At 42.9% G+C, this 25848-nt stretch overlaps 1 protein-coding gene across 12 annotated transcripts in view; it reads right to left on the bottom strand.

Annotated features, from left to right (window-relative positions):
* Window positions 1–25848, bottom strand: part of LOC139553754 (myelin transcription factor 1-like protein) — a 168996-nt gene that overhangs the window by 4737 nt on the left and 138411 nt on the right. For 7 of the 12 annotated variants that reach the window (XM_071366392.1, XM_071366393.1, XM_071366399.1 and 4 more), the window contains 13 exons: window positions 25082–25192; window positions 23810–24036; window positions 23007–23272; window positions 18062–18268; window positions 7473–7594; window positions 6407–6475; window positions 5894–5956; window positions 5671–5754; window positions 4067–4288; window positions 3767–3861; window positions 2914–3017; window positions 1746–1889; window positions 695–757 (listed from right to left, as the gene is read on the bottom strand). In XM_071366392.1, the coding sequence (XP_071222493.1) occupies window positions 695–757; window positions 1746–1889; window positions 2914–3017; window positions 3767–3861; window positions 4067–4288; window positions 5671–5754; window positions 5894–5956; window positions 6407–6475; window positions 7473–7594; window positions 18062–18268; window positions 23007–23272; window positions 23810–24036; window positions 25082–25192 (1777 nt within the window). The remainder of the gene's footprint in view (window positions 1–694; window positions 758–1745; window positions 1890–2913; window positions 3018–3766; window positions 3862–4066; window positions 4289–5670; window positions 5755–5893; window positions 5957–6406; window positions 6476–7472; window positions 7595–18061; window positions 18269–23006; window positions 23273–23809; window positions 24037–25081; window positions 25193–25848) is intronic. The other 5 variants (XM_071366395.1, XM_071366394.1, XM_071366397.1 and 2 more) reach the window with 5 other exon arrangements.

Below are 25848 nucleotides of genomic sequence, written 5' to 3'. Positions count from 1 at the left end.
GGTGGGACACTAGCATCCCACATATCCCAGAGAAGTTTTAAAGCCCTGTGTTTTGATGATACTATCATTAGGGCCCTGTGTTTTGATGATACTATCATTAGGACCCTGCATTTTGATGATGCTATCATTAGAGCCCTGTGTTTTGATGATACTATCATTAGGGCTCTGTGTTTTAATACTATCATTAGGGCCCTGTGTTTTAATGATACTATCATTAGGGCCCTGCGGTTTGGTGATACTATCATTAGGGCCCTGTGTTTTTATGTTTCTATCATTTGGGCCCTGTGTTTTAATGATACTATCATTAGGGCCCTGTGTTTTAATTAAACTATATTTCGGGCCCTGTGTTTTGATGTTTCTGTCATTAGGGCCCTGCATTTTGATGACACTATAATTAGTGCCCTGTGTTTTGATGGTACAATAATTAGGGCCCTGTGTTTTGCGGTTTTTCATCAAACTGTACCCTTTTCTTGTCAGATGGTCCAGCACTATCCTCAGACAATTGCTTTAATTTTTTGTTTAATTTCCATTTCTGGATAAAGCTTAAAATACAGGAGAAAATCTTGCTATGTAACATGATTGCGCAAAACACAGGTCCAGTCTTTCATACAGTGCCCTGATGAGGAAACAAGGAGAAGGATTAACAGAAAGAAAAGCAGTGTTAGAGTAAGAATATGATGAATGATTGTCTTACTCTCTGATGCATCTGTAAGCAGCTGTTATTTCTAATGGAAGCCTCTTTGTGTGCCAGCGGTTTCTATGGGGGGAAAGGTTAGTTACTGTTAGTTGCTACCTAGTTACTGTTACTCTCTCAAACAATCCCTAGGTGGTAGCATTTGCGCTACAGCACCAACAGAACATCTGACACAATTGATATGTGAAATAAATAGAGGCAAAACAGAAGAAAACATAGCGAATTGGGCCAGCAACTGAATCCAGCTCACAACATAGTCAGAATGATCACAGCCTCTGGAATGATATCGTATTGTGTTCACACACAAAAGTTACACGTTTTAAGATAAGGAGATAGAGTTTTAAGAATAAAAAAATGCCAAGATTTTAATTTGTGATTGACATAGGCATCATTCATAGTTTTTGGACCAGTGCTATTTTTTCCTTTTCTTCTGAAGACTATAAGAAAATAATCTAATGGATGCTTATGGAGAAAAGCTGTTTTTGACATGCCTTAAATACATTTAGCACTACAGTAAATACAGACCTGCAATTATAGCATGTACTGTACTATGAAAATCCATGATAGCTCAACAAGTAAGTTTGTTGAATTTACAAACGTAGTAGCCTATAGCTATAGACAGAGAGCCAAAGTGGTAGAGACTTAAGTTTTCATTTCACTGTTAACAGGTAGATGTCAGTACTTTACGCAAGCAGTAAAAATCTTTAGGTGCCGGTACTCAGCTCTGGTGAGCTCCTGACCAAGTCAAGCACTGTTAACACCTTTGTTTGAAACTGATTGTCTAATCTCTCTATAATTCATAACACACGCCTCATATAAAACTTCCCCTTTTCAGTTTGGCTAAAATGAGGAATACTCTTATTTTCCATTGATCTAGGCTTGGAAAGCCCCTGCTCAACTCAGCATGCACAACCACTGGAACCTTATGGGCTTCACAGAAATGAATAGATAAATACTGTACATAGATGAGTATGTAAATGAATCAACTCATATGCTACAGTATGTTTGCTTATAGGAACTTGCCCGACTGCCGTGCTTGGTGTTCCCTTACCATATGAGGGAGCTGGATATTAGCTAAAGTGTTAATCACTGTCTGGCTGAGGCCGGCCAGCTCATGCAGGAGAGATTCATTTTCATGTTCAATCACCTTGTTTTCTTCCTCTATTGACTTCAGATTAGACTCCATTGTGGTAATCTAGGGAATGGGGGGGAGAGTGAGAGAAGAAGAAGGTTACCGTAAAGGTAGTGCTTCTTTACCTCTGGTTGTTACAGTGGAGCACACAGGGTGCAGTTCACAGTTCACATAGCACGGGCAGCGGCCTACCTCAGACATGTCACAACTCACTGCTGATTGGCTGGCGTGCAGCCATGTCTATGACATCATCACACGGAGAGATGGATGTAACCGCAACAGAGCAACACAGGTGAAGAGCAATGAAGCATGGACAGATGATATTCAACACACTGACACTCACTCAAATGTACTAAAAGTCTGGGGGTGTATTCCAACAAATATGCCATGCGCCTTCAATGCACATACAGTACAATTCAGTTCCAAAGATGTACTGCAAGTTGGAAAACAGACGGTATTTCAAAATGATATCAAACTTGCATGCAATCTGAAAAAGGCAAACTGTAGGTGAACATAAATATTGTGAAGCTTCTCTCTTTCCTCTCCTCCTGGAGTGTTTGATACTTCCTTGATACTGATGTGTAGCTTCTGCAACTCACAGACACAAATAGTTCTTTAGGAAGGAACCCTTTCATGCAAGCTGTGAAAGCCGCTGCTCCTGTTCCTGTTAGTGGGGACAGGGTGCTTCCCTTTATTGGCTGTGAGTGACTATGCTCTCTCTGTTTGGCATGCAGGCACTCACAGAGGTATAGTGCTTTATAATTAGGAATCCCCCACTTTGTTACACTGCATTCTCACAGATGTGAGATATACTGGGATTTATCTCGATGATGGTAGATCATGTATGAAAATTGGACAGCTTTTTCTAAACTGGAGTAACTTTTCTGTTAACCTTTTTAGCAGAGGGTAGATTCATTTAGATGTATGCTGTACAACAATGAAATACACACTTCATTGTAGTACACATTACCATTATATGAGTGCTGACAATAGCAGAATGATGTGCCACAATGGGTAGAAACTGAAAGGTAAGCATGAAATGAGTCAAATCTTCAAGTAAACAGATGGCATAGTACTACTGACTTACCTGTGTTCTAAGTTTGATCATATCTGCTTCCACTTGTGAATTTGATTCACTTAAATCTTTGATTTCTTCATCCAGCTGTTTAATTTCTTCCTCGTTTTCGATTCCTTAAAAATATTATACAGTAAACAATTATTGGACACCTGCCACCCACCCCAAGCCCAACTAAATATTTCAAATGATTTCACAATATTTCAAATTTCAAGTGTCAGTGGTGGGTGAATGAGATGTGTGATAGAGGCAGAGGGATGGTCTCTTATACACTAATTGTCACTGGCTAGTTTGCTAGCTCAGAGGCTGTATGCCAATCCTGTACCCTTTATTTCAGATTGGGGTTCCACTCAGTAGCTCATTACACATACACACTCCTGATTGGTTCTTTATGTCAGAATGGGATTCTACTCAGTGGCTCATTACCTAGTGGTTAGAGCGTTGGCCAGTCACCGAAAGGTTGCTAGATCGAATCCCCTAGCTGACAAGGTAAAAATCTGTCGTTCTGCCACTGAACAAGGCAGTTAACCCACTGTTCCTAGGCCGCCATTGTAAATAAGAATTTGTTCTTAACTGACTTGCCTAGTTAAATAAAGGTTAAATAAAAATACAAATAAAAATTACACACACCCAATCCTGACTGGCTCTTTATGTAAGATTTGGATTCTACTCAGTAGCTCATTACGTGTACCGACTCCTGATTGGCTCTTTATATCAGATTGGGATTCGACTCAGTAGATCATTACGCATACACACACACTCCTGGTTGGCTCTGTATGTCAGATTGGGATTTCACTCAGTAGCTCATTACGCATACACACTCCTAATTGGCTCCATTGTGTGAGTGAGCGGTGACAGTCATTACCGTTGCTGGTGCGCTGTTTTATCGTTAGCATTTCAGACAGTCCAGACAGTCTGGCTTTCTTCATGGCAGAGGTGGCACGCGGACAGCCCGACAAACTTGGGGAACATTTTAGAAAATAGGAATTTTTTTGACATACATACAAGTAGTGCATATTTTATTTAAACACACACACAAAACCTGACTGGATGAGTGAAGCATTGGCTCCACTAGCTTTCACAGATCCCGTCAGATCAGTGATTACTTCAAGGAAGAGAGAAAGAGAGGATGATGATCAAATATTGATGCAGGACCCAGACCCACCTCCGATGTGTGAGGAAGCTCCCACTGACGTGACCCGAGCCGTCACAGCCCGGGGTGGGACAGGACATGCCGTCTGTCTTCCCAGCCTTCCATGTGAACTGGGAGCCGTTCATGTAACCGTCCTTCTGCCGCTTGGCCGCTAGGGGGCAGCCTGATGCACTGCGGTGAGATGCGTACTTCCCTGTCACATGACCCTGACCGCCACAGCCCGGGACCGGACACCTGTGAATGGCGTAGGGATGCTCTGGTTATTCTAATAACCAGGGTCAAGAGTTTTTTTCTGACAAGGACCCAGAAGTTTTCCTGCTCAGGATGCATTGTCAGGAAGAATTGTGTAATTAATGACATAGTTATTACTATGACATAAGGTCTATGTAATGTAAAGTTGGACCACATATAGCTTCATGGGTGCTTGAGTTGAGGACATATCATTTCAGAAATGAATGCAGTATGACTTTGTTTGTTTGTATTTTGAGTTATAGTGTGCAGAATGGGAGACGATATGGTATCAGTAATCACTCTGACTTAAATATAAATAAAAACACCTTCAATCTGGTCTGATCTGGTCTAATCTGTCCCTTTGGCAGTTTATCACACTGACACAGACTACAGTCAGTCAACGTTAAATCAGCACTTGGCAATATGGCTAATCAGATGCAGTGAAGCTGAAAATGTTTCAACACATCATATTTCCCCAGTGGATTATTGTTACAACTCCCCTTGGTTTTATTAAACTATCAATCAGGCTTATTATATTTCCAGAAACAGTCACAATCTCTTTCCCGAAAATGGTCCAAACCCCCACACACAGTTCCAAACGCTTTCAGAAAGAGAAAAGGTTGACTCTAAGTGCAAGAACTTTTCTCCTCCAGCCAATGCTAATTTGGAGCAGTTTTTTGTTGTTGATTTTATTAGGATCCCCATTAGCCGACGGCAGTGGTGACAGCTAGTCTTACTGGGGTCCGACGTGTAACTAAAAAGACATTACAGACAAAATACTTTACAATTTGCATACATTGAAAACATTAACATGTAGTGTGCGTGTGTGTCCATCTATCAGTTACATGTACATGTCAGTACATATAGTACACACAACAAGCAGGTCAGATAGGGGAGAGGCATTGTGCCGTGAGGTGTTGCTTTATTTGTTTTCTGAAACCAGGTTTGCTGTTCACTTGCGCTATATAAGATGGAAGGGAGTTCCATGCAATCATGGCTTTTAGTGAAGATAGATGTGTGGGAAAGCGACCCTGCCTCTGTTGGCTTGGCTGACCGTGTGAGATAGATTGACAGACAGACAGGGTGTTGGTTTTCTCTCAGCACCACTGAGAAATCGATGAGAGTGCAGCCAGAAAAGCTCATTAGAGAGAATCCAGATCAATCTCTGTCTCTCTCTCCAGCTAACTGTCTGTATCTTTTTGTGATGCCACAACATAAGAACCCTACATAGGACAACCCTCATTTTCAAACCATGGCAGACTGGGGGTTGCCTGTCTCTGTTTCAATCTAAAAAGAACAGTGAGAGTTGGTTAAGGGCATCTAGAAATTGGGTGAGAGCTGTAGTTCCCTGAGTCTTTGAGAGGGGTTTGGCAGGCTAACTCTACCTGATGGGCTCCTGGTCCTCCTTGTCCTCTTTACTGTGTGTTATCTTTATTCCACTCTTCCTGGCCCGCGGACACCCTGATAGACTGCAGAGGAAACACAACCAGATCAATTGCAAATATTATTAATACAGAGAACTTACTCTGAACCAGCCTGAGAGGTGTGTGTGCTGTCCACTGCCAGTGTGAATAACTACACGTGTGTGTGTGTATGTGTTTATTTTACCTTCTGTGTGATGCGTAGTTGCCAGTATTATGCCCAGAACCATCGCACCCCGGTGTCGGGCACCTGGGACAGAAAACACAGCGAATCAGGGCCTACAGCAACCAACAGGGCTTAAGGGACACAGTCAAAAACACACTCATTCTGTACCGTTACATCTATGATGTATTTCACTGTATCAGTCAGCAGAGTGTACTCCAATTACGGGAAGGGTGTTAAGGTTAAGGGAAAACAATAAAGGAAAATGTATTTAAAAAAAAAAAATATATATATATATATAGGGTATTGGAAATGATGCAGACAATTACATTGATAGAACCTACAATATATCTGCAATATTAAAGCTGATATACCCCATAAATAAAACATACATATTAATAACAGTCAGTAGAGTGTTTTTGCTTTGTCTGAGGAACTAAAACCAAGTTCAGAATTCAGGAATCTGGAATTATATTTTTTCACAATATATCAACAAAAGAGGAAACAAAAATAAGAATGAAACATCTCACGCCTTACTTGAGCTCTTGTGAGTTGGTGGCCATCATACTTCGAATGCTTTTGTCAGCTAAAGGACAGCCAGTGAGACTGGAAGATATACCATGACAACGTTAGTGAGGCAAAGAAGAGAGAGGGCCCACCACTGAAACATAAAGACACAGACAAACATGCACAGTACACACTGTACACACACTTACACACAAACTCACACGTTGACAAGACTGGAATTGCAAGAAAGCCATGATGCAAGTGCAGGGGGGACTATGGATCAGTAAATAAAAGTGTTAACCCCTCTAAATAACTGCATTCAGAAATAGCCTGTGTAGGACATAAATGTTTTGTTGACATGATCTGTAAGTTCATTGATTACATTCCTTGACATAATTGGGTATCTGGTAGGCCTATGTTTACCATGATGATACACATCACTTAGACACTATGTTGACTCAAAGGGTTAACTGTAATCATACTCAAGGGTAAAACAGAGATGTGCATTCTGGCTGCAGTAGTCCGAGAGCATAGTCGAGGTAAGCTGAAAACAATACATCCAAGTCACTTGACCACTGCCCTCACACCCAGATGTTGGGCATCTGTCACCAGAGAAATAGACAGAATGAAACCAAAACTAGAGGAAAGTAAAATAAATAGGTTTGTTTATCCCTTTTAGTGTTGGCTGATTTGTTTTTCATTGTTTCCAGTTTAGCTTGACTGTCTGAAAAAATGTTTTGGACTGTTTTGGACCCGTTCTAGAGCGCAGCTGCAACATGATGAGGTAATCATGTTTTATTACATTAATTAAACCATCAACATAAGAGAAGCATAAGAAACCAGCAATACACTGGCTGAAGAGCTGTGGATAAAATGAAAAGCTGGCTGAAAAGTACGTGGCAAAATGTAGCATGCCATTAGTGCCAAGGGGGAGAGGTGGGTGGGGTGGTTCCTCTGAAGCAAAGGAACCGAACAGAGACAGGAAAGAAGGAAAAGCCAAGAGGAGAAAAGCAGATGGGAGCAGGGGGGGTGGAGCAGAATGGAGGGGTGGCACACATACGCACACACACACACATCCCGTACAGGTCAGTCTTACGTTATCAGGTCCTTCTTGCTCTCTTTGCACTGGGCGTACTTGGGCTTGGGGCTGTGCATGGTGACATCATCAGAGTAACCTCGCTGCTCCAGCAGCTCCTGGAACGGGTCCAGGTCATTCGTCTAGAGAAAGAGAGGGATGGAGGAGAGAGAAAGGGTATATGAGAGAGATTGGGATGAGAGAGTGAATAAGAGAGAGGGATGAGAGAGAAAAGAGGAGAGAGAGGGATGGGGGAGAGTGATAGAGAGATACACAGTCAAATAGATGGCGAGGACGGAGGGGGACTTGTTGTTCCAGTTTACACAGGATGGAGCTAGCATTCCATGATTTTTTACACATACAAAGCTGTTTCTTTTTGTCTTTTCAAACCGACCCCATTTAAAAGGAAACAAGCACTCATTATGATCAAGTGAGGTCAATAAGTGGGCGCGGCCAAAACACCTGAACACAGAGTTTTGTTGATGCTGAGAATGGAATTCTCTGAACGTTACTAAAGTTTTCTTGTGTTTTTTATGGAAATGTATCTTAATGTTCTCGGGAACAATATGAGAACATGACTTTAAATATAATCATGAGGAAACCTGTAGGAAACGTTATGCTGAAGTACTAAAATTCCCACAGAAGGACTTTGTTCCTTAACGTTCTCTGAACAACTTGAGAACATTCCCAATGTCAAACCAGTTGGAGAACGTTCCTAGATCATTACCAAAATTTTATGTAACCAGGTTTGAACTTTAAGAAAATGTTCTGTTAAAGTAATGAAAATATAGTTTTTTCTCAAGTTACTTAAATGTGCTGAGAATGTTCCATAGCTAAGCAAATATCCTGCACCATTCCCCAAAATGTGTGGGAAGGTTGTATGCTAAATAACCATAAGACAACCACGCTCCCACCAAGCTTTAAGAAAAATATTGTTCCCAGAAGATTATCTGCTAGCTGGGTATGGATTGAAACTGACAGCTCTGACAGAGCAAGTACTGTAGGAGACAGAGGGCATGGGAGGCATTGCCCATCGGGCTGCCAGTGGCTGCCAGCACCAGTTTAGAGCTGTTTCGGGACAGCCAGCAGGGTAGAAGAGGAGCACAAGGTAAAGGGTGTCCCCTATCACTTATATGTTTGTTTTACTTTCCTTGTGGGGACCAAACAATTGACTCCCATTCAAAATCCTATTTTCCCTAACCCCTAACCCTAACCCTTTACCTTAACCCTACCCCTAACCTTAACCCCAAACCCTTTACCCTAAACCTAACTCCTAACCCTAAACCTAACCCTAATTGTAACCCTAACCCTAATTGTAACCATAACCCTAATCCTCATCCTTAAAACTAAAATTCCCTTTTTCCTAGTGGGGACTGGCAAATTGTCCTTGTTTTACTCTCCATATGAGGACTTCTGGTCTCCACAAGGATTATAAACCCCCAAAAACACACATAAACTAAAGTTATTACTCAGACCTTCAGAGGGTGGATTATCAACCTCACACACACACTCTCTCACACACACATACACACAGAGAGAGAGAGCAAGAGAGAGACAGAGTGAGAGAGAGAAAGAAAGAGAGAGAGAGAGAGCGGGAGACAGAACGAGAGAGAGAGAGAGAAAGAGTCAGAGCTGCCCTGGCGTTCTCAGAGCTTTAGAAGCAGCTTTCTTTAAAACACAATGCCACTTTCTATCTCAATTTGTATGCAAATGAGGTGCCTGCCTGTCTGACTGGCTGGGTGGCCGGCTGGTGGCTGAGGAGGCTCTGCCATGCCGTCAATCTGGGTTTTGGAGAGACACAGCACTCAGGAAGTAGTCACATTATCCCTACCTATATGTACAACTAACTCAATTACCTCATACCCCTAAATATCGTCTCAGTACTGATACCCCGTGTATAGAGCCAAGTTATTGTTATTCAATGTGCATTTATTCCTCGTGTAATTTCTTTATTTTTTATTCTGCATTGTTGGGAAAGGCCCATAAGTAAACATTTTACTATTAGTCTACATCTGTTGTTTACGAAGCATGTGACAAATGCAATTTGATTTGAATAATACCGTCGACAACCATCACTGCACCAAGGGATCATAGGAGTACCTAAGCCAATTTGTTCATGAGTTTTGCAAATCATCAGAAGAGTCTCTGACTGAGGAGACTGGAAATGCGGTTGTGTAATTAATGCAGCCTTTGAGGATCGATTGAGTAAATAACTTCTTATCACAACAGACTGGCAACGTCAGGGCTATCTTGACAAGAAATCCTGGAGTCTACTCAGTGCTCTTCCATGCCGTCCCTAGGAGGGGTGCGTCACTTGAGTGGGTTGAGTCACTGACGTGGTCTTCCTGTCTGGGTTGGTGCCCCCCCTTGGGTTGTGCCGTGGCGGAGATCTTCGTGGGCTATACTCGGCCTTGTCTCAGGATGGTAAGTTGGTGGTTGAAGATATCCCTCTAGTGGTGTGGGGGCTGTGCTTTGGCAAAGTGGGTGGGGTTATATCCTGCCTGTTTGGCCCTGTCCGGGATGGGGCCACAGTGTCTCCTGACCCCTCCTGTCTCAGCCCCCAGTATTTATGCTGCAGTAGTTTATGTGTCGGGGGGCTAGGGTCAGTCTGTTATATCTGGAGTACTTCTCCTGTCTTATCCGGTGTCCTGTGTGAATTTAAGTATGCTCTCTCTAATTCTCTCTTTCTCTCTTTCTTTCTCTCTCTCGGGGGACCTGAGCCCTAGGACCATGCCTCAGGACTACCTGGCATGATGACTCCTTGCTGTCCCCAGTCCACCTGGCCGTGCTGCTGCTCCAGTTTCAACTGTTCTGCCTGCGGCTATGGAACCCTGACCTGTTCACCGGACGTGCTACCTGTCCCAGACCTGCTGTTTTCAATTCTCTAGAGACAGCAGGAGCGGTAGAGACACTCTCAATGATCGGCTATGAAAAGCCAACTGACATTTACTCCTGAGTTGCTGACCTGTTCCACCCTCGACAACTACTGTGATTATTATTATTTTACCATGCTGGTCATTTATGAACATTTTAACATCTTGGCCATGTTCTGTTATAATCTCCACCCGGTAAAGCCAGAAGAGGACTGGCCACCCCTCATAGCCTGGTTCCTCTCTAGGTTTCTTCCTAGGTATTGGCCTTTCTAGTTTTTCCTAGCCACTGTGCTTCTACACCTGCATTGCTTGCTGTTTGGGGTTTTAGGCTGGGTTTCTGTACAGCACTTTGAGATATCAGCTGATGTAAGAAGGGCTATATAAATACATTTGATTTGATTTGATATTTCTGGATTGAAGCTATCTATTTGCAGGACAATTTGCAGGATTATATGAGGAAAACCTCACAGTAAGACTCCCTTTGTTGTGCTGCAGTATTCACTATGTTGTGCTCCTCAGTTTAACTGTGCCTATTGCCCTCAGCACAATGGAATCAGAATTAGGGAGCTGGCTGAGTGTTCTAATGCAGTACTTAACATATACACTAGATGGCACTCTGGTGAAGTCCCAGATGGCTAGTGTCTGGCTGCAAACTGGCTTTGTCTACAGTGCAGGCTGCCAGGTAAATCCTCTATTTTCCTGTGTGTACAGTAATGCCCCTAAAGACACAGGCAAATATATCCAGCAAAAATTGAAGAACAGGGTAATTTTGTTAGGTCCTCTACATTGCAAAAACGGGCACACATACACACACGCAGGCAGGCACACACACACAGGCACACACACACACACACACACACACACACACACACACACACACACACACACACACACACACACACACACACACACACACACACACACACACACACACACACACACACACACACACACACACACACACACACACACACACACACACACACACACACACACACGTGTCATCTATAGTTTGGAAGGGGATCAACTCTTACAAGAGTCCCAGGTAGATTTTGTGATTCAATGAGTAGCTGTTGGTATTGTCTTACTAGGGCAATTGAATTTAAGTGCTGTCTTTTACCTACTAGCCTACAGTAGTTCATCATTGCTGTTTGAACTGTCTGATTGCTCAGCACTTGTCATTGTGGACTTAGTTTAGATTAGTTTCACGCTAGTTTCAGGCCTATTTGTGTAACAGTCTTGCTAATTTGTGGGCGTGTTGTATTATAAGGAGTGTTTTCTCCACCTCTGGCAATCAGCAATCAGTGCTGGGAGGTGTCTTTCACCTCTGCTAGGCATTTAGTGGTAGTACTTCAGTCTCCCCTGTGTTTTCAGCGGCAGCTGTAAGCAGAGGTTTTGTCACCAAAACAAATGCTGTTTCCGAAACAAAGATGTTCTGCCAAGTTGTTCTGAGCAGTTATATGAGGAAGGAAAGAGAGGAAGGCTCCACTAGACTCTCTCACTTGAATATCTTACCTAGTTATTTTCTGATGATCTCATTTTGCTCTTTTGTAGCTTTGGAAAGTATGTGTGTGTTTCCCATCCTAGTTTGCGCCTCTCCCTGTAGGTTTTACAGATGCTCCCCACCCTGTGGCTGCAATCCTTCTAATTTAGTGTACCTTGTGTGCACAACCCATGTGTAATTCCTCATCTCTGCAGCGTTTGGAACTGCCTATCTGCGGTCAATAAGGAACTCAGCCTGTTGCCCTTCAGTCCCTACACCTTTTGGCCCTGACAGAGACATGGATTTCCCCAGAGAACACTGCTACTCCAGCTGCTCTCGCGTCATCTGGCTATCTTATAGTCCGAGAGCATCTGTTCTTTGCAGTGGTAGGACAGCTCTACTCATTTCTCCTAAGTGGAGATTTTCTATTTTACCCCTCTCTCACCTGTCTATCTCTTCATTTGAATTCCATGCTCTTACTGTCACTTGTCCACTCAAGCTTAACAATGTTGTCATCTATCGCCCATCAGGTGCCCTTGGAGAGTTTCTTAATGAGCTTGACACCTTGATAAGCTAATTTCCAGATGATGGCTCACCACTCATCGTACTGGGCGACTTTAACCTCCCGACGCCTGACTTTAATTAACTTATTTACACCTCTTCTTTCCACTCCTTTCCTCTTTTGACCTCACCCTTTCCCAGTCACCTCCCACTCACAATATAGGCAATACACTTGACCTCATATTCACTAGAGGCTGTTCATCTACTAATGTCACTGCAACCCCCTCCATGTCTCTGATTTACATTTACATTACATTTAAGTAATTTAGCAGACGCTCTTATCCAGAGCGACTTACAAATTGGTGCATTCACCTTATGATATCCAGTGGAACAACCACTTTACAATAGTGCATCTAACTCTTTTAAGGGGGTAGGGGGGTTAGAAGGATTACTTTATCCTATCCTAGGTATTCCTTAAAGAGGTGGGGTTTCAGGTGTCTCCGGAAGGTGGTGATTGACTCCGCTGACCTGGCGTCGTGAGGGAGTTTGTTCCACCATTGGGGTGCCAGAGCAGCGAACAGTTTTGACTGGGCTGAGCGGGAACTGTACTTCCTCAGAGGTAGGGAGGCGAGCAGGCCAGAGGTGGATGAACGCAGTGCCCTTGTTTGGGTGTAGGGCCTGATCAGAGCCTGAAGGTACGGAGGTGCCGTTCCCCTCACAGCTCCGTAGGCAAGCACCATGGTCTTGTACTTTGATCACTACTTTGATTCCTTTTCTCTCCATTTTTCCTCCAATCCTACCCACTCAGCCCCCACCCATATGGTCATGTGCTGCCACAATCTTCTCCCTCTCTCTCCTATCCTATCCTCGTCCTGCTAAATCCTTCTCCCTCCTGACTCTGCCTCTTCGACCCTACTTTCCTCCCTTTCTGCATCCTTTGACTCTCACTGTCCCCTTTCCCTTTCTTCCCAGCCGGCCCGACTTTCCTCTCCTGTTCCGTGCCTGAGTGACTCACTGCGTGCTAACAGAACATGGCTGCGGAAAGCTGAGCAGAAATGGAGGAAAAATAAACTTCCAGAGGAAAAATGAACTTCCAGAGGACCTATCTTCCTTCCACCCGCTCCTCTCTAAAGCTGCTTTCTAACGCTTAAAAAGCTTCTGCCTCCAACCCTGCGAACCTCTTTTCCATTTTCTACTCCCTCCTTAATCCTCCACCTCCCCCCTCTCTGTGGATGACTGTCAACCACTTTGAAAAAAAGGTTGATGACATCCGCTCCTTTTTAACTCAGACTACTGAGTCCACTGTTGCCACTCACACAGAACTACTCCTATGCCTTGACCTTTTTCTCCCCTCTCTCTCCAGATGGAATCCTGTGACTAGTGATGTCCAGCTGCCTGTCAACCTTCCCACTCAACCCCATCTCCTCCTCCCTTCTCCAAACCATCTCTGGAGACCTCCCATTCCTTACTTCCCTTATCAACTCATCCCTGACCACTCCCTGACCAAGATGGCCAGAGTCGCTACCCTCAAGAAACCAGCACTCCACCCATCTGACTTCAGAAACTACAGACTGGAACCCTCTCAGTATTGGAGGAAACCTGGCACCATCCCTCTGCACACCCCTGGATTGCATCCTACCTGGCAAGTCGCTCCTACCACGTGGCATGGAGAAGATCTGTCTACACCACATGCTCTCAATACTGGTGTCCCCCAGGGCTCGGTTCTAGGCCCTCTCCTCTTTTCTTTTTACACCAAGTCACTCGGCTCTGTCATACCCCCCCTTCTGACACCCACGTGGCGACATGCATCTCTGCGTGCCTGACAGGCATCTCAGCTTGGACGTCGGCCCACTACCTCAAGCTCAACCTTGACAAAAGGGAACTGCTCTTCCACCCGCCTGCTCCAAGACCTCTCCACTCCACGGTGTCCCCCTCACAGAGTACAAAGAACCATGGCGTGACCCTGGATAACACCCTGTTGTTCTCTGCAAACATCAAAGCAGTGACTCTCTTCTCCAAGTTCATCTGTAGATGCTCTTCTCTGTCCTGGAACAAGCTTCCCCCTAAAGTCAGGACAGTGGACATCCTGTCCATCTTTGGAAAACGTCTGAAACCCTACCTCTTTGACGAGTATCTTAAATAACCTTTTGTCAATAGGGGGAGCTGTTAGCATTATTTTTTTTTTTACATTTCCAAATTAAACTGCCTCGTACTCAATTCTTGCTCGTACAATATGCATATTATTATTACTATTGGATAGAAAACAATCTCTAGTTTCTAAAACCATTTGAATTATGTCTGTGGGTGAACCAGAACTCTTTCTACAGCGAAACTCATGACAGGACATGCGAAGCTCTGAAAAATAGTCTCTGATCTCGGATCAGTTTAAAACTCTGTGTGTGCCCTATGGCTTGACATGAACTGCACCCGCCTTCCCCTGGATGTCAGTAACCAATGAGAAGTGGAATGGTGTCTCTAGGTGTTTCTCAGAGTTTATAAAAGGGAATGGAGTGAGATGTCCCTTCTTTTCGACGCTCGCCAGGACGCAAGGGAGGTCATCAGAATCGCATGCTCAAAAGCTCTCGTTATTGATCAAAGATATATCCGTCTGTGATTTAATTCGATATAGGTGTTAGAAACATCATAACGAAGTTATTTGAAACCGATTTATATCAGTTTATGCGAGTATATTGCTATTTTTCTGAATTTCCTTAGTATTGCGTTTGAGGATTTGGGCATGTGTGTGCCGTGTAGCTATCGTTAGCTGCTAGTTCCGAAGTTGAGGAGGTCGTTTTACAACAAAGCAACGATTCTTTTGGACAAAGGACACATTGCCCAAGATACTGATGGAAGCTCGTCCAAAAGTAAGAGTTATTTATGATTTTATTCCGTATTTATGTGGAAAAATGTAAACGCAGTTGTCAGCCATTTTTTGCGGCACTAGTCTGGCTGTAACTCACAATGTATGTCTAGTAACGTAAATTTTAAAAATCTAAATCAGCGGTTGCATTAATAACCAATGCATCTTTCATTAGCTGTCCAACCTGTATTTTTTTAGTCAATCTAATCGATAAATAATCGTAAACTTAGGTGCCTTTCCAAGATGGCGCCGGCCAGAATGCATGCCATGTTTTGACAGATTACATTGCATAACCACGATTTGTGATGCTAAATATGCACATTTTCGAACAAACTCTATATGCATTGTGTAATATGATGTTACAGGACTGTCATCTGAAGAATTCTGAGAAGGTTAGTGAAAAAATTAATATATTTTGGTGGCGATAACGTTATCGCCCCTTTTGCCTTGATTCAATGCTGGTGTGATGTTAGCTCATGTGGTATGCTAATATAACGATATATTGTGTTTTCGCTGTAATACACTTAGAAAATCTGAAATATTGTCTGGATTCACAAGATCTGTGTCTTTCGATTGCTGTAGGCTGTGTATTTTTCAGAAATGTTTTAGGATGAGTATTTTGGTAATTGACGTCGGTCTCTGTAATTATTCCGGCTGCTTCCAACGCTATTTCAGATTGCAGCTGCAATGTAGAACTGTGATTTATACCTGAAATATGCACATTTTTCTAAAAAAACATATCCTATACCATAAATATGTTATCAGACTGTCATCTTATGAAGTTGTTTCTTGGTTAGTGGCTATATATATCTTTATTTAGTCGAATTAGTGATAGCTACTGATGCAGGAAAAAAATGGTGGAGAAAAAAAGTTGTGTCTTTTGCTATCGTGGTTAGCTAATAGATTTACATATTGTGTCTTCCCTGTAAAACACTTAGAAAATCTGAAATATTGTCTGGATTCACAAGATCTTTGTCTTTCAATTGCTGTAGGCTGTGTATTTTTCAGAAATGTTTTAGGATGAGTATTTTGGTAATTGACGTCGGTCTCTGTAATTATTCCGGCTGCTTCCAACGCTATTTCAGATTGCAGCTGCAATGTAGAACTGTGATTTATACCTGAAAAATGCAAGTTTTTCTAAAAAAACATATCCTATACCATAAATATGTTATCAGACTGTCATCTTATGAAGTTGTTTCTTGGTTAGTGGCTATATATATCTTTATTTAGTCGATAGCTACTGATGGAGTAAAAAAGTGGTGGAGTAAAAAAAGTGGTGTCTTTTGCTAACGTGGTTAGCTAATAGATTTACATATTGTGTCTTCCCTGTAAAACATTTTAAAAATCTGAAATGATGGCTGGATTCACAAGATCTGTATCTTTCATCTGGTGTCTTGGACTTACATTTACATTTACATTTAAGTCATTTAGCAGACGCTCTTATCCAGAGCGACTTACAAATTGGTGCATTCACCTTATGATATCCAGTGGAACAACCACTTTACAATAGTGCATCTAACTCTTTTAAGGGGGGGGGGGGGGGTTAGAAGGATTACTTTATCCTATCCTAGGTATTCCTTAAAGAGGTGGGGTTTCAGGTGTCTCCGGAAGGTGGTGATTGACTCCGCTGACCTGGCGTCGTGAGGGAGTTTGTTCCACCATTGGGGTGCCAGAGCAGCCTTGAAAAAAAAAAAAAAAAAAAAAAAAAAGAGACTTGTGATTTAATGATATTTAGATGCTTGTATTTACTTGTGACGCTATGCTAGGCTATGCTAGTCAGCTTTTTTACTGTGGGGGGTGCTCCCGGATCCGGGATGAGTACCAAGTAAAAGTTAAATAACTCTCACAGCGTCCTCAACACTTATTTTCCCACTAGCATTGCTTTTGCTGATAAATACTTTTGAGGGAAAATGTACATGATACCATTGTGATGTGTTGTCTAACATAGCATTCTTAAAATAAATGCACTAATTGTAAGTCACTCTGGATAAGAGTGTCTGCTAAATGACTGAAATGTAAAAATATTGTTAAATATTGAAATGTATTTGGAAATACACTTGTAAAGTATTGGCATGTAGTTGAAAATACTATAATACAATGACTGAAATACACTGAAATACACCATGCATTTAACCCAGATATTTGAAAATAATATTTGAAATAAGTATTTGAAAATACTTTCAAATACTTCCAATAGAAGTTGATTCTTGACACATCATTTGAAAATACTAAAATACACAGAAAATAACCCAGGTCTGACACAGTCTTTTGATGAGAAGAGCTATGTAGATTCTACCACAATGTGGAAGCTATTTATTTGCATAATTCACAATAGCAGAGACACATAGTGGGCAGAGAGCATGATCCAAAATAAACCCAGACAACTCTGTCTGCTGTACGGTGATGCTGATGGAAATTTAACATACAAATAATTAATTGTTTTCCTGGAGAACTCCTAATATGACTTTCCAATCATTCAGCATGTACCTGAGATCTAGGCTGGTGTTTAAAATAACCTCAACTGAAATTGGAGTCTTATACACAAAGGAATCAACAGAAAGTCCTTGGAGACAGATGGCTTGGGTTGAACAGATGTGAAAAACAGTAGGTATTGTATTGAATGCCAAATGGATGGGTGTTACTGAAATGCAGAGTAGGGGGAGTTTGACTTCTGTATGAAGGCCAATGTGAAATGTAAAATGTTTGAATTTATGCAGTTTGTTTGCATGGAGGAAATTTGAATGCTGAAGTCTAAATGTTCTTTGAATATTGAGGTACTGTGAAGCTAATGTAATGGAAAGTCATTATCATTAAAGGTAGGATAACCACATCCGACAGTAGGAGTTACAGTTTAGAGTAGTGCTCATCATTATCATGCTCCTCATTCTAGTACCTCTTTGCTGTCCTCGTCGATGCGTTTGATCTTGGTGTAATCAACTGGCAGGTCCCAGCAGTCATCCCCCATGCCGTAGCGCATCAGGGCCTGGCGCTGGGGCGACATGGGCTCCAGGGGGGTGAGCACTGCACCCACTCCATCCCCCAAACGCTGCTTGATACTCAGGTCTAATGTCCCGTTCTCATCTACCTCTAGGTCTGGGTTCTGGAGGAAGAGATAGAAGATAGACAGGGACAGAGGGTGCGAGGGAAAGTAGTAATGATTGACAGAACAAAGGAGAGAGAGGGGAGAAGGAAGGCAAAACAACACTCAGCTCAAAAATCTATTATATAGATGTGATTACATAACTCTCCTAATATTTCCCAATGGGAGGAAAAAGGCATGGTGACTGGTGTGAGAGACATGGTCATCAGTAGTAAATGCATGGTGACTGGTGGGAGAGACATGGTCATCAGTAGTAAATGCATGGTGACTGGTGGGAGAGACATGGTCATCAGTAGTAAATGCATGGTTACTGGTGGGAGAGACATGGTCATCAGTAGTAAATGCATGGTGACTGGTGGGAGAGACATGGTCATCAGTAGTAAATGCATGGTGACTGGTGGGAGAGACATGGTCATCAGTAGTAAATGCATGGTGACTGGTGGGAGAGACATGGTCATCAGTAGTAAATGCATGGTGACTGGTGGGAGAGACATGGTCATCAGTAGTAAATGCATGGTGACTGGTGGGAGAGACATGGTCATCAGTAGTAAATGCATGGTGACTAGTGGGAGAGACATGGTCATCAGTAGTAAATGCATGGTGACTAGTGGGAGAGACATGGTCATCAGTGGTAAATGCATGGTGACTGGTGGGAGGGACATGGTCATCAGTAGTAAATGCATGGTGACTAGTGGGAGAGACATGGTCATCAGTGGTAAATGCATGGTGACTGGTGGGAGGGACATGGTCATCAGTGGTAAAGGGCACGTGCACACTGAAGAAATGTAGTGATCCTACACTAATCTATATACCCTTTCTCTCTGTCTCTCTCTGTCTCTCCAGCTCTCTCCATCTCTCCCTCGGAGCGACTATAACCTCCACAGCCAGAGGGAGCAGATTGGGGCCTGGCTGGTTTAAATGTGATGTGAGTGGACAGGGACAGAGAGTGGGGTGAGAGGTTTGTGGGAGGGCAATCCTGGGCGCCTGCAGGGGGACTGCTGCTAGTCAACCAAAAACACAAGAAATATACCAGAACAAACAGGGACACAGGAAGGCTTGAATAATCACTCAAAAAACTCCCTCTCCCTCTCATCCCTCCTTTTCTACCCAACTGAATGTCCATGTACTGTATCTGCTGCAAATGTGCCCAGTAGAATCCTTCCCTTGAGGGTAGTGTTTTTAGAGGGGTTAGGAGGGGAGGGGTAATGTCTATTTGTCACCTTTCCCTTGCCCTCTTTAATATCCTTTACTCCGTCCCCCTCCCCTCCTCTCCCGCTCTCCTCTCCTCCTATCCTCGCGTTTTAATAGTGATTCCATACGACACTACCCCTAGGCTGGATTCTCCCTGTGTTCCAGTGGAGAAAAACCCTGACCCTCTTATCTGTGACGCACATAAACTTATATAGGGTTCCAGGCTCAGAGGCTGGGGTACTGCGGTGTGCTTCCAGAGCCATCTTTGGAAGGACCATAGCGTTAAAATGAGCATAACGCACATAGCACTAGCTACATTTTTATCACTCTCCTGGCCAATATGGCAACAATACAGAATCAGCCTTTGTAGGCAAATGATAGACATATACAGTATAAGATCATCTGAGAAACTGATATATAGCTACTAAGATGTATAATAAACTGATAAATGGCTACTGAGATATACAGTGCATTCGGAAAGTATTCAGACCCCTTGACTTTTTCCACATTTTGTTATGTTACAACCTTACTGTCACGCCCTGACCTTAGTATTCTTTGTTTTCTTTATTATTTTTGGTTAGGTCAGGGTGTGACAAGGGTGAGATATGTTTTTTGTCCTGTCTAGGGTTTTTGTATGTTTATGGGGTTGTTACTAGTCTAGGTGTTTTGTATGTCTATGGTTGCCTAGATTGGTTCTCAATTAGAGGCAGCTGTTTATCGTTGTCTCTGATTGGGAACCATATTTAGGTAGCCATATTCCTTGAGTATTTCGTGGGTGATTGTCTATGGTTAGTTGCCTGTGTCAGCACTATTATTATATAGCTTCACGTTCGTTTTGTTGTTTTTGTATAGTTCGTTCAGTGTTCTTTCTTCATTAAAGAAGATGTACTCAAATCACGCTGCGGTTTGGTCTCATCACTATAACGAATGTGACACTTACTCTAAAATTGATGAAGTAAAACATTTTCCTCGTCAACCCATAATGACAAAGCGAAAACAGATTGTTAGAAATGTTTGCAAAAAAAACAGAAATATCTTATTTACACAAGTATTCAGACCATTTGCTATGAGACTCGAAATTGAGCTCAGGTGCATCCTGTTTCCATTGATCATCGTTGAGATGTTTCTACAACTTGACTGGAGTCCACCTGTGGTAAATACAATTGATTGGACATGATTTGGAAAGGCACACACCTGTCTATATAAGGTCTCACAGTTGAAAGTGCATGTCAGAGCAAAAAACAAGCCATGAGGTTGAAGGAATTGTCCGTAGAGCTCCGAGACAGGATTGTGTCGATGCACAGATCTGGGGAAGGGTACCAGAAATGTCTGCAGCATTCGAATTCCCCAAGAACACAATGGCCTCCACCATTCTTAAGTGGAAGAAGTTTGGAACCCCCAAGACTCTTCCTAGAGCTGGCGGCCCGGCCAAACTGAGCAATCGGGAGTGTTGCTACTGAGATATATAATAAACTGATATATAGCTACCAAGATATATAATACACTGATATATAGCTACCAACATATATCATAAACTGATATATAGCTACTGAGATATATAATAAACTGATATATAGCAACTGAGATATATAATAAACTGATATATAGCTGCCAAGATATATCATAAACTGATATATAGCTACTGAAATATGTAATAAACTGATATATAGCTACTGAGATATATCATAAACTGATATAAAGCTACTGCGATATATCATAAACTGATATATAGCTACTGAAATATGTAATAAACTGATATTAAGCTACCAAGATATATAATAAATTATATTTAGCTACTGAGATATATAATAAATTATATTTAGCTACTGAGATATATAATACACTGATATATAGCTCCTGAGATATATAATAAACGATATTTAGCTACTAAGATATATAATACACTGATATATAGCTACTGAGATGTATAATGAACTGACCACTGGTATGTAATAAACGTGAGAGCTAATGCTCATATGTGAGGGATATCAAGCCAGCTCTCTCCATGTCCCTGTCCTTGTCCCAGTGTGTCCCCACACTGGCCGTCACTCAGTGATATGAAACTGGCTCAGTGATATGTAACCGGCTCAGTGATATGTTACCGGCTCAGTGATATGTTACCGGCTCAGCTGTCATAGCCGTGGAGCCAAAGGGATGGGGCTCTGGCTGTCTGTGTACATCTGTGTCTACGTATAAAGGACCTGTCGGGTGTGTATGACAGTACTAATGTGACTGACCCATGATGTCTAATTAGTAGTAGTTTGGGAGAGGAGGAAGCCCCTTTAGAGATCTTCCCCCGTTTCCTCACAGACCACAGCACCATCATCTGACCCCTAGGTGGCCACGGACCCCTGTTGCCAGAGCTGTGCTGGGTGGAGGTGGGCGAGAGAGAGTTGGAGGGCTCAGTAGCTGCTTCCCCACATTACTTTCACCTGCCCCCTCCAGATCCTAAAATAAAACCAGGTATTCTCCCTCAGTATTCATGAGTATTCCTCAGTCTCCCTCACTTTCACTCAGAGAGATAGGAGTGGATGTAGATAGGGGAAAGACAGACAATGTGAGAAAAGCAATGACATGACTGGGAGTGTTCAGATGAAAGAAGGTTGAGAGTCTCCCTGACGTTTCCTGTGTCCATCTCTGCCTAGGAAACTCCTCTCTGTTTGCCTCACCTATGGAGCAGAGACGGACAGAGAGGAAGGGAGAAAGAGAGAAAGGAAGTCCTAATTGCCTAAGGCTCTTCTACCAGCTAAGTGCACTCCTCTCTACTTCACACTGAAGATGCCCCTCTACTCCCTTACTTTCTCTTCTGTTTTCCCATCCTTTCATCACCTCTCCTCTATGCATTCCTCTCAACTCTTTTCCCCTCTATTCTCGGCTCTCCAGCCCCAGACAGACCATGCTGCCAACATTAGCACCAGGCTTGCGTTAGTACTCTGCTGTGCTTCCTCTCTCTCCTATTTGCCAGCTCAGCGTCTCCGTGCTGATAATGCAGGACTACCGACGCCTTATCGCCTCCTGATGACATATTGGGCTCACAGCGCACGTCAACGCCGATCCATCCCACCGCGCTTCCTATCTACCCTGTCTGATCCCTGAAGGGAAATAAAAAACTGTCTCGCTGAGCGCCGTGTCAGAGACACAGCCGTGGATATATCTTTAACAGATCACCAGCGTTCATGGCTAAAGAGACCATATCATCCTCACTCATCACTGCTCACATTACCTGGCAGGACAGAGGAAGCTTGGAGGGAAATGCCTCTAGCCGTGGGATGGGACTGTGGTTGTAGGATATAGTTCAAAGGTTTAACCAATACTATAATAGACTATGGTAAACCACAGGATGCCAAGTAGGATTTGGATATTTCCAGTTGGCTGAAAGTCAACCTCTATGACAAGAAATAACCTGTGTCATCCTCTCACTTTCTCTGAATTAGGTGCATGATGCACAACCCTATTTACTTGTGTTCCACCTTACATGAAGATATCAGCTGTAAAGGGTTTATAAAGGCTTTATAACATATGTATAAGTAGTTAATTAGCAACCTACCCGAGTACAGAGATCCTGGGGTTTTCCTCCCAGGCCGTGGGGCATCTCTCTGCAGCGCGTGGACAGGTTGAGGATGGCCGTGGCGGCCATGTGGGCAGCCTCCATGTCGTGGGTGTAGTCGAAGCTGCTCTTACTACAGGTGGAGCTGGCGCTACTGCCCCCCCCTCCGCCCCCTCCTCCACAGCTCAGGCTGCTACTGCTGCTGCTGGGGGCGTAGGTGCTGGTCGTGCTACTCGCCGAGCTGGAGTTCTTACAGTAGCGCTTGGCTGAAGGACATACACAGGGGTAGGGATAGTTATCCACAAGTATAAACACATCCACTGCATAGAAATGCTCTTATAGTAACTTGGCAAAGGGAGATGCATTCATTTCAACAATATAGAATTTTCGAAGATTAAATATTGCTGAGTTTGGAAACAAGGGACAAAACTACAATGAATCTGTGGAGAAAAGACCTTCGAAATACAGAAAATTCATATACCATACCCTTAGAAAAAAAGGTGCTATCTAGATCCTAAAAGGGTTCTTCGGCTGTCCCCATAGGAGAACCCTTTGAAGAACCCTTTTTGGTTCCAGGTAGAACCCTTTTGGCTTCCATGTATAAACTTTTCCACAGAGGGTTCTAAATGGAACACAAAATGGTTCTACCTGGATCCAAAAAGGATTCCCCTTTGGGGACAGCCGAATCCATTTGGAACCATTTTCTCATCCTTCAACCCACAAAATGTATCAAATTGAAAACCTGAAACAACAATAAAGCAGGACAACAGAGTAAAGGGAAGAGACAACACGTCAGTCTGTACCGTCATATCCTTTAGGGGAAGTGTCCCTGCCTTGGAGTTTGGGTGCGATGGCCCGTTTGCCGTAGACATTGTTGCTGTGGCTGCTGTCAGTGAAGCTGCTGTAGTCAAAGCTGGTCTTAGAGTACTTCTCCAGCTCCTTGGCCAGGTTGGAGCGCGGCGTGCTGGTGGACACGTTGTTCTTGTAGCCGTACTGAGGGATCTCCAGCTGTTTCACAAAGCACATAGGCCTGGAAAATAAACCACGAGGGGGCGTAGGTTGGACAGAGCAGAGGCACCAAACATCACGCAGGGGAGGTGGGAAGGGAGGAGAGGGGGGAGGGAAAGGTAGCAAAGGGAAAAGGCAAGGCAACAGTCAACTAACCTCAGGTGATCCTTGCATTGAGCTTTGAGTTCATCTAAGCTACATGTCTATGCTGTCTGTCATTGCAACACTACAATGTCTCCTTAAATTATCTTACCCAAACAGAACTCACAATTAAAGTCATGCATTTTCTCTGATATTATGTTGTGTCATTTTCAAATTTTCTAATCTAATTTGATAGAAATGTTATATCTACCGTTGCTTATTTAAGCAATACAGCACAAGAGGGTGTGGTATATGGCCAATATACCACGACTAATTGCTTATTTAAGCAATACAGCCCTTAGCCGTGGTATATTGGCAATATACCACAAACCCTGAGGTGCCTTATTGCTATTATAAACTGGTTAGCAATGTAATTAGAGCAGTAAAAAATAAATGTTTTGTCATACCCGCGGTATACGGTCTGATATACCATGGCTGTCAACCAATCAGCATTTAGTGCTCGAACCACCCGTTTTATAATATTTTAATCATTATCTTATCATGCTTATCAAATAAACTTTTGCTGAAATTATTCTGCTCTCTAAAACCCAATAAAGGCTTTCACTTCATAAACAAGAAAATTAATGTAGAGCTTCTCCAAACTATAACTGTCTGAGAGATCAAAAGATATAGAAATCAAACAGACATAGAGAACCTTTTAAATCTATAATACAGTAATTAAGAAAACCTTCCAACACTAACTAAGGTAGGTAAGGGTGTAAGGTAGATCTCTAGAATGGGGTCAATTCAATTCAGCCAGTTCAGGAAGAGTACAATCATTTGAAATGGAATTGAACTGAACCCTGGTAGAGCATTTGAAGTCCAATTCATATGTTTAGGTCTTTCGACTGTGCCTACACTGTCTCTCCCAGTGAGGTGTTCCCCATGGATGCTGAGTGTAGTGTGGTAATCAGTCAGACCAGTACCTGAGCACGCGGTCAGAACCCTGGTTAGACTTGGAGGAGCCGTCACAACAGATGCTCTTGTCCTGTGCTTTCTGCAGCTTCTCTGCTGCAGCGATGGGACACCCTGACAAACTGGAGGGACAGGGGGGATGAATAAGACAACCAGGAATGGAAGGGAGACTGGTCATATCTTATTAAAAAAATGTAACCAGGAAAAGCCCATTGAGACACAGAAGTCCTGCTTATACCTGGTTCTACCATGTGTCATTTTCCTGATCTTGACCTCATTCTGATTTTGCCCACATTTTTTAATGATTCAAAGACTCTTTGTGAACTGATCTAGATCATCTTATAAATGTAAACGGGCAAGATTAGGATAAGATCAGGAAAGGTCAGGACGAAGGACGCATGTTAGCGGCAGGTATAAACAGGACTAGAGTCTCTTTTGCATATAATGGTCCCATTCAAGGTGGTAAATGACCTTTTAATGGCGTCAGACCGAGGCTCTGCATCTGTCCTCGTGCTCCTAGACCTTAGTGCTGCTTTTGATACCATCGATCACCACATTCTTTTGGAGAGATTGAAACCCAAATTGGTCTGCAAGGACAAGTTCTGGCCTGGTTTAGATTGTATCTATTGGAAAGATATCAGTTTGTCTCTGTAGATGGTTTGTCCTCTGACAAATCAACTGTACATTTTGGTGTTCCTCAAGGCTCCATTTTAGGACCACTATTGTTTACACTATATATTTTACCTCTTGGTGATGTTATTCGGAAACATAATGTTAA

The sequence above is a fragment of the Salvelinus alpinus genome, chromosome 25 (genome assembly GCF_045679555.1).
Source record: "Salvelinus alpinus chromosome 25, SLU_Salpinus.1, whole genome shotgun sequence".
Classification (NCBI taxonomy): Eukaryota; Metazoa; Chordata; class Actinopteri; order Salmoniformes; family Salmonidae; genus Salvelinus; species Salvelinus alpinus.
Note: the sequence above shows the minus strand (reverse complement) of the source record. Positions and strands in the feature narration are given on the sequence as shown.